The 9,600-nt window shown below is 35.5% G+C and overlaps 2 protein-coding genes across 2 annotated transcripts in view; both read left to right on the top strand.

The window, feature by feature from the left end:
- Positions 1-4,749: 4,749 nt before the first annotated feature.
- On the top strand, positions 4,750-6,477 carry LOC110421676 (RING/U-box superfamily protein). The gene has a single exon (XM_021435319.2). It carries the CDS (start codon positions 5,278-5,280, stop codon positions 6,340-6,342), a length of 1,065 nt encoding a protein of 354 aa, XP_021290994.1. The 5' UTR covers positions 4,750-5,277; the 3' UTR covers positions 6,343-6,477.
- Positions 6,478-8,619: 2,142 nt separating this feature from the next.
- Positions 8,620-9,600, top strand: part of ETFBETA (electron transfer flavoprotein beta) — a 3,595-nt gene continuing 2,614 nt past the window's right edge. Inside the window, exons 1-2 of the mRNA XM_021435727.2 lie at positions 8,620-8,828; positions 8,954-9,238. Of these exons, the coding sequence (XP_021291402.1) occupies positions 8,760-8,828; positions 8,954-9,238 (354 nt within the window). The 5' untranslated portion in view covers positions 8,620-8,759. The remainder of the gene's footprint in view (positions 8,829-8,953; positions 9,239-9,600) is intronic.

The following is a 9,600-nucleotide window of genomic DNA, read 5'->3' as shown; positions in this document are numbered from 1 at the left end:
TTTTTTTTTTTGAAAAGCCTCCTCTTTCCATTCATGGTAAGATGCTTCATATGTTACAGTGATAATGCATTCGAAATTAGCATTAATGAAAGATCATTGATAATATTCGAATCTAATGTCACTTGTTATCATTTTTTATAAGTGTAGATGAACTTAGAATTGAAGAGTCAAGTGAAGTGCAATTTGCCCCCATTGTAGGATACATGGAACTACATATCTTTAGCTAATTACAAGGCCCATACTCTACCATTGAAATAATTATAGAATTTTAGTTTTTTTTAATTTAATATAATTAAACATAAATTCATATAATTAATTAAATTAATTTTTAAAAGTATTATCAGTAATTAATCTGTAATGTTTTGTTTTCACTTGACAACTAGATATCTATAAGGACTGGTCAAATTCAAAACCCACCATTAAACATTCAATTTAATATTTTTTGTTCACTTGGCCAAAAAATATATATTTCTCAGTAGTAAATTAGTAGTTTTCAAATAGATTAATACTTCATGCAATAGAAATTCAACCATGGAAGTCTTTGTATAGTAGACCGACAACATTTTTTTTTAATCTTAACCAAATGGGTTGCATTTTTATAGAATTTTTGTGGAGACAAGTATTTTTTAGAAAAATTAAATAAAAAAAAAGCAAAAAGAACCAAAAAATTGTCAACCTTTGACTGGCTTGACCCAGTGTGCGTGTGTGTGTGTGAATCGTGATGAAGGTGCCTATTGAAGAGGGAAGCTGCAATGGTCGGCTTCCAAAGTAAAGCACGTGACAGCACGTGCAAAGCCCCATCGTAGTCAAAGTTTAAATTCAATCTTTTTCTTTCTTTTTTTGGTCTTTTTCTTTTGTTTCCGACTGCAAAAACAATGGTGAAAAACTGAAAATTTGTTAAAAAGGCCAAAGGCTTTAAGATCCCATTCCCAGATCACGTGAGTTCGTCATCCAACGTGGGCTCCCACGTGATGTGACGCATCAATTTTGACCTTTCTTATACACGTGGCAGTTGGTCTTCATCCATGTCGTCCATTGCCAAGCAAAATTAATTAATCTTACACTATACGAGATTTTTCTATATTATTATAAAATTTATAATTCGAAATTCTCAATAAAAAAATCCCTAAGTTTTAATTACCGAATTGTCACCTTTGAGACCTTAGGTATCCTTCTTGTTATTATATTCTTCGTTTAGATGTTGTAATAATGCTAATTAATTTTATATTTTATCAAATAAATGAAAAAATTGAGACAAAATTAAATTTATATCAAAACTAAACAAATTGAAAATAAGTTTCTTAACATTTTAAAGGGATTATTTGAACATATTACTAAACTATAGCATCGAGATTAGATTTAAATCGCACCTAAAACATAAAACTAACAATACCAAAATCATATTCCAAAACCGGACATTGAAAGTTACCAGCATTAGTCTCCACATCAAATAATTTCATGTAAGTTTAATATTATTGAATTAACTAATTAGATATAAGTAGGGATTAAGTTCTATAATTGAAAATAAGACAATATAAAACAATATAAAAGTAAGAAGAGGATCGAAGTATTATAAAATTGGGTTTATTTTGTAAAATTACCATTTTACTCTAAGAAGTTGATGGCCAAACTGAATTAAACAAAAAGCAAACCCTTGAACAGAGTCAACTTACATAAACAACAACAACCAAATAAACAAAAAAAATAATGATTTATATATATTTTGTGGAAAAAAATTGAAAGAAATAATAAATCCTGACTGACAAGCAGGTGCAACAATAAAAACAAAAGCATTCTCGCAAATTCATGAAGAGGCCAACTCCTTCCCCAAGTAAACTGCCTCTCTTCAACAGCTGTTGCTGTTGCCTCCTCCCCCCTCTTCCATGTGCCAATTTTCATTTATAAGCTTTATCTAATGCATTTATTTTGTAGTATATTCTTTGTGGTATAGCCTATTATTATATGCTTTTGCATGTGGTTCAATTTAGAATCTCATCAATCACAACCATTGGATTGGCCTAATATTGATGGAGTTTGGATAGTCAATGTCGTGTCTTCACTTTGTTGGATATTGGTAAATAAAGGAATCCACCACTCATCAATTAAAATTATCCAAAGTTAGATTAATGGGAAGCTATATATATCTTATGTTTAACTTATACATTTATCATTTCTTTCTGTGCATTAGGAATCGGCACAGAATAGGATAATCCTTCCCCTTTTGAACAATTCATTGGGTTAATTTCAAGTATAAAACTTCTTTTTCTAGTGAATGAATGTGCTCTTACTTTTAAGAGAGTGATAGTTGAACTATCATACTCATGGCAATTAAGGGACCATGACTAATTCCCTCTCCCAAACAATACTTGAGGACAATGGCTTGAAAGTTGAAATGGTTCTGCCCAAGTTCAAGAAAAAGCTGAGGGAAGCCTGGCGTAGTACCGATGCAAGCATATGGGAGAAAGGACGAGGTGAATTAATTGCATGCCAAGATGATAAATTTGTGGTGGAAATTTGGTAGAATCATAAAAACGTTTCTTGAGAAAATGGACAAGATATACAGCAATAATAGAGAATGAAAAAAAAAAGAAAATGACAAAAAATATAAATAACATTATCCTCGAAACGAAACTTGTTGTTGTGAATGTAAAAGTTGGGGTGAATACTAATGTTGGTTTCCAAGGCTAAGAAATCTAGCCTTGCATGTACCGTATCCATTCTACTTACTAATAAAAGAAAAGCAATAGGTACAGGGCGCCTACCCTACATGAATCAAGAGAATGGAAACTGGGATAATCTTATTTATACCAGGGAAAAAACCCACTTGTATGAGCCAAACATAGCCCTTGTTTTACAAGCTAGTTATATTCAAGATACTTAATACCTATAATAGGTTAACAATGTAGAAGAAAGTAATTAATTAACATGAATTATTGGTTCTGGCTTAACTAGTTTCATGCTCTCATACCCACCCTTCAACTGTTCTTATTTATTTATTAAGGTAAACATTCTTTTCTTAAGCAAATTAAAGAGGTTTTGAACCTTTTGATCATCTCTATGACGTTCACTAGGAAATGAATACTGATCCTGTGATGGTGATTTGAACAAAAAGTCTTCACCGATAGAAATTTTTCTACTAGGATGGAAGAAGTTTCTTTGCTAGTGGCTCACAACCTTTGACTAAATAATTGGAAATGCACACTTTGAATAAAAGAGAGAGAGAGAGAGAGAGAGAGACTGTTTTTCTTTCCTCACTTGGGGCGGGGCTTTGTCTTTCTATGGCTTGTCAACACGCAAATATGGAGAGTGTCGGTTCTGTATTTTTGTTTGTGGACCTTCCCTTTGCTTTGGGTTAGGATCATTGTTCACAGATTTGACTTTCCCTGTGAAAGACTAGAGCTTTTTGGGTGGCGATCAGGATCGGGACCCCACTAGGAGAAACCCTCCCGAAACGTGTAGGCTTCTTTGCTTTGTTGCTCTTGAAATCTTTGAGCATTTTTCAAATTGGGAAAGCGGGGTGGGGGGAGACGTGTAAAAGCTTTGTATAGTGTAAATGCAAGGTTAGATATGAAGGGTAATCGACAAATTTTCAATCAGATAGGAGGATTTTTGGCAAAATTGCAAAAGGTTAAATAAATTGGTGGGTTGCATGTGACTTTGAGACTTTTATTTTGTGCTTTATGATTGATGATGATTGACAAAAGGATGAGTGCATGTAAAGTCAAGTTTTTATAAAATCATTACCCCTTAAACTTGTACACCCAATTGATACATGGCAACCTATTTATTGATTCTAATTAATTGATTGTACTTCAGATTAGGTTTGTGAGTTTGATATAATTTCACAAGGTAGATTCTGTTTTATTGTTCATCAAACTAGGATGATGGATAAACTAATGTTGAAATTATTACGTAGTACTGTTTGGTAGTTTCGTATTGAAAGGTATATCATCTAAATCTACACAAAGAAAAGCTAAAAACTATTGTGCTCTTGTCAAAACTAATCAATCATGCTTTAAATTTAGCAGTTTCCCGACCTACTCTCTTTTAGGTGATTTGATTTTAATCTGCCATTGTATGTTTGGCTTAGTGCCATCCCGTCTCTATTAACTGGCTCCTGCAAATAGTCTATCACGTTTTGTTTTAGTGTTGGTTACTTAGCAGGTAAGATTATGCCCAAAAAGACATTGTCATGGCTTGGCTGCTGTTGCTCTCCTTTCTTCTCACAGAAAAGAAAAAAAAGGGTGTCCATAGTTTAGAGTGAAATCCCTTAATTACCTCAGATCCCATGAGGAAAAGAATTGAAACAGTGGATTAGAGCAGATGCTTGTAGCACATGTTTGGTAAAAGTGAGGATGAAAGAATCCTTTGCAATGGAAAAGAAATTACCACACAATCAAATCTTTGATTATCAGAAGAAAAGAAAATGATGGTTTGCAGTGATTTTTGGTGGTCACTTGACTGTTGTAAGACAGAAATTTAACTTCACATGTTAATAAAAGCCATGTAAGACTTTTTAAGTTCCAACTTCAAATCATCAGAGATCATCAGCTTTGAATCAAATGATAAATTTGATGTCTTATTCTTGGTCCCCCCACCAACTTGATTCCTACGTTTATGTCAAGCCCCTATCATTCATTGTGGTGAGCCAATCCATTCTATTTAGTCCCCCCTCCATTTTTCTATTCCCCCATACGCTGCTGCTGTACATAATAACAATGGAAAAATCTTAAAAAAAGACACAAGAAAAAAGTACAATAATCGAGACACTGAAAGTCTGAAACAATTTTTTTTGTAGCCTAACTTCTCGTGGAAACCTGAGAGAAATTCACCAACTACGTACTCTCGTTTCAGACTTTCATTTTTTTCTCTCCTGTAAATAAAGATTTAATTTAATATTGGAGCTTTTTCTTGTCCCCCTTTCAGCACCTCCCTCATTTAAAGTCCACCTGGGTTTTCTCTCTTCATCCCCTCTTCTCCATGTTCTTTGCTGCTTTCTTGACTCCACCTGTCTCATTCCAAATCTATCTTCATCAACTCCATGCTTGTTCTCCGTCTTCTTTAGCTCTTTGATTGACTCTTTCTTTCCTTTTTTTTTCTTTGTTGGTGTTTCAATGGATTTCAAGGACATAACAAGAAGTTCTCGTTTGCAATATCATTTCTAGTTTCTGAAACAGTTTTTTTTTTCTTTCCTTCCGGTATAAAATTTTGCATGTTTGATTGTTTTCAAGATCCGGGCAGACCCTTTTCTTTGCGTTGTTTGACAAATTGTTTTTCATGGATCTTGTCAGCAAAAGCTACACGAACACGATCCGAGTCTCACAAGCTCTTTCTCCAATCACAAGTCCAGGAAACTCAATCTTGGGGGCTCATTTGCATTCATCAGATACAAGTTTTCCCATTATAGCTATTGCAGTCATAGGAATTTTAGCTACAGCTTTCTTGTTAGTCAGCTACTATATCTTTGTCATCAAGTGCTGCCTCAATTGGCACAGGATTGATCTTCTAAGGAGATTTTCTTTATCTCGAAGACAACACGAAGACCCTTTAATGGCACACTCTCCAGCAATGGAACATAGAGGACTTGATGAATCTGTGATAAGGTCAATCCCAATATTTCAATTCAAGAAAGGTGGGAACAACAGAGATTTTGGAGAAAGAAGCTTTTGTGAATGTGCAGTTTGCTTGAATGAGTTCCAGGAAGATGAGAAGCTAAGAATAATACCAAACTGCAGCCATGTTTTTCACATTGATTGCATTGATGTTTGGCTTCAAAACAATGCCAATTGTCCACTTTGCAGAACAAGCATTTCGAGTACTAGTCGGTTCCCAGTTGACCAAATCATTGCTCCAAGCACAACACCACAAGATCCAAATCCATATACCGAAAATGTAATTAGCGGTGATGAAGATTTTGTGGTGATTGAATTAGGTAACCATAGTTCTACTGATCAAATATTGCTTGGCGCACAAGAAAGACTGAACTCAGGGGAGCCATCGACGCGGTCAATTAGTCCTTCACCAAGGAAGTTGGAGCAGAGAATTGTGCAGAAAAAGGCAAGGAAGTTTCATAAAGGTACTAGCATGGGAGATGAATGCATTGACACCAGAGGGAAAGATGACCAGTTCGCAATTCAGCCAATAAGGAGGTCTATCTCAATGGATTCATCCGCAGATCGGCAGCTATATTTAGCAGTTCAGGAAGCTATACGACAGAACAGGCAAGTCAGTGAGGTTAGCCCCATTGAAGGTTGCAGTAGCAGAGTGAGAAGATCTTTCTTTTCTTTTGGTCATGGCAGAGGATCCAAAAGTGCAGTTTTACCTGTTTGTTTGGAGCCATAAGACCAGAGATTTAGGGTTCTTTTCTTCGTTTCTTTTTTTTTCTTTAACATAGAGATTTTTTATGTGTTAAGAGACAATTAAATTTGTGACATAGAAATGTTCCAATTGAAATTGAAAATCATTATTTTATTTGAATTTATTTCTGGGGTTTATAAATTATAATGACTTGGGGTAGGGGGCTGGTCCATTGTGTTCTCAAATGACTTACAGCCATGATTAAGAGCATCATTATTCATTGCTTAAAGACCCACTTCCTTTTTATACAGTTCTTTGTTAATTTTTATTTCTTTTCCTTGATTGCATCAAGTATTTGTCTCATTTTTGCTTTGACATAGAGACAGAGAGGGAGATTATGAGAGAAGTGGTAGAAGGGGGGAGGTCCCCTTCAATTGATTTAGCTGGCAGAAAGGGGGTCCTCTTCAATTTAGAGAATCCGATAGCTACCAACTTCTATTGCCAATAATGTTATGGTTGTTGAACAAAGAATATATGGTTTGGTCTCGGTTGGTAATGGTTCTAATTCTTCTCAAGTACACTATAAATTTCCAGCCTGTAAGAATCAGCTGTTTTAGCTTTTGAAAATGGAGCTATTATCAGAAGTTTAGGTATCTCAAACCATTACTAAATTCTTTTACCAAATTACTGCATAGTAATCAATGCCATGAGTCACCAATTAAGTATACCTAGTCAATGTCACTTGTTCCAACTCAACTGCCTGGAGAACAAGAGATCTTAAATTGAAGTTGTAATACCCTCTGCATGTGTGTGAGGTTGATGGTTTTCCATTTCTTTTTTCCTGTTAGGTTTGGAGTAATCATCAGTCCATTTTCTTTTTCAATTTTCTTTTACCCTTCACTCTTTCTTTAGATCTTCCTTTGCAATCAACAGTTCCCAGGGTCAACCATAGACCTTATGGAAAACCTCAATGGTCCTTCTGCAAAATTGAAGATGCTTCAAATATTAATGGTGTAATGTGCAAGCCTTTCAAGGTCTTCCTCCTAGTCAACTCAAGGGTGTGTGTAATTCAACAACACTTATTTCCACCTGGTAAAATTTTAACCTGAACTGCATGTTTCCACATTTTGGTGACGAACTCTTCAAAAAGTAAATGCAAAGAGAATCATATATATGGGGGAAAGAGTTGGAAACTGGGAGACCGGAGACAATAAGGATGCAGCTTCCTCAAGGTGTCAAAAGGACAGAAAGAAAAAAAAAACCCTCCATGTATTGTTGCAGTGAAACTAAAGAGTTAAATAGTACGTATACAAATAACATTAGATCTTCTCTATTCCTTGTGGAGATCTAAAGTACAAAGCCATACTCTTCTGTTCCTGATTTCCATTTTCCTGTCACTAGCAGACACATAAGCTACCTGTAGACTGCTCTTAAAACAGAAATTCTATGTTACTTGTTTTGCACTTTAGTGGCTCTTCAAATGGCAAAACAACATATCACCCAGAACTTTGTTTCACCTATGTGCTAGTAAGCATGGGCAAAGATATGATAACTGTGGCAACCCTCAGGGCTTGTGGTATGCTGGGATTCATTTGGATGGAAAAAATATATAAAGATAATACAATTGGGTAAATAAAATGGTGCCATAACTCCATCACTTTGTCTGATTAGATTGCAAAATCATTTTCTTGTAGAAAAACTTAGATCGGGAGAAGGGGAAAAATTCGTATAAGATAATTGTGTTCCTGTCTAGTATATTTTATCCTTTTAGATAAATGGAATTCAATGATGAAAAGAGAGCAGGACCAGCCTGTTACAAAGTACATTGAGAGCTGCAATATGCAGAAGAGAAAACACAGAACAAAAGATAACATTGAAGGGGAGAAGAATACAAGAAACAACAAGCCAAACAAGAGAAGGAATTATACAAAAAGATGTAGGTCAGCCCCAGGCCCCTACCCTCACCAACTATCAGAAAGCTTACCCCAAAATGACAGTAGATGTACAGAACTTGGCCGATTGCTCACCTTGCCCTTTTATCATGTGCTACGAAAAAAAAAAACAAAACAAAATCAAAGATTGTAGTCCTTTTCTTACCTTTTCTGTTTGAGCCCATTTTGTCAGAGGAGCACATTGGGTCAAAATCTCTGCTAGGCCCAATAATATTAATCAGTTTTTGATTAAATAGTTGGGCTGGGCCCAATTTTAACACCCCTCTTGGCCTCTCCGAATCCAATACAAAATTACAAAAATAAAAATGTTAATTACGGTAATAAAAGAACATCATTTTAACTTAACGAGGAGACAAAAGAGTACGAGATTTCCTTCTAAAACTCGCTTACCTTCCAATTTTCTTTTAAATTTTTCTGCTGGAACGTTTTAGGTCTCTACGTCTCAGCTTCCATTACCAAAGCTCTAACATCGAAGACCAAAACGACGGCAAATAGAAAGAGCTGCCAACCATGAAGATAATGGTAGCCGTAAAGCGAGTCGTGGACTACGCCGTTAAGATCAGAGTCAAACCTGACAAGGTAAAAGAAATGATAAAACCAAACCAATCAATCGATTTATCGAACCCAAACTTTTAATTTCTCATTTCACTGAAATTTCCACAAAAAAAAAAAATTGGTTTGGTTTGTTCTTCTGTTTTTGGTAGAGTGGGGTTGAGATCCAGAACGTGAAGATGTCTATGAATCCGTTTTGCGAGATAGCTTTGGAAGAGGCTTTGAGAATTAAGGAAGCTGGGTTGGCAAAGGAGGTTGTGGCGGTTAGTATGGGACCCGCCAACTGTGTGGATACTCTGCGGACGGGTCTTGCTATGGGTGCTGATAGAGGGATCCACGTGGAAGCTGCTCGTGAATTGATTCCCCTCACTGTTGCTAAGATTTTGAAGAAGCTTGTTGAGGTTGAGAATCCTGGGTTGCTCATTCTTGGAAAGCAGGTTTTGTCTTCCTCTTATTTTTCATTGTTTTTAATCGTTCTGAGGTTTCTAAGGATGTTTTTTTTAAAGGTTCCGAGATGTTTGGTTTAGTGGTAGTTTGAATTGGGGGTGTTTAAAGGGGCTGTTTTGTTACTTGGGATTGTTTTACATCTGGGGAAAGTTTTGATCTTCAATTTCTTCTGGGCGTTTGGTTCAATGGTTTTATGTAGCAGAATAGTTGCACATTTTGTTTTTTTTCCCAATTGAGCTGGAGATTGTTAATGGAAATGCAGGTTTTTATTTTGTCTTTAAGGAATGTTGAACGTTATTGCAGATTCATATTGGGTGTATGGTTTTACGTGCTTGTTCATTTCCCATTTCAA

This window comes from Theobroma umbraticum, unplaced genomic scaffold, assembly GCF_002168275.2.
Source record: "Theobroma umbraticum cultivar Fairchild unplaced genomic scaffold, ASM216827v3 scaffold_130.0, whole genome shotgun sequence".
Taxonomy (NCBI): Eukaryota; Viridiplantae; Streptophyta; class Magnoliopsida; order Malvales; family Malvaceae; genus Theobroma; species Theobroma umbraticum.
The sequence above is the reverse complement of the archived record's forward strand: the minus strand, read 5'-3'. Positions and strand labels throughout refer to the sequence as shown.

Excerpts from the sequence above, each read along its gene's own strand:
- LOC110421676 (XM_021435319.2), top strand. The coding sequence starts at position 5,278 with ATGGATCTTGTCAGCAAAAGCTACACGAACACGATCCGAGTCTCACAA.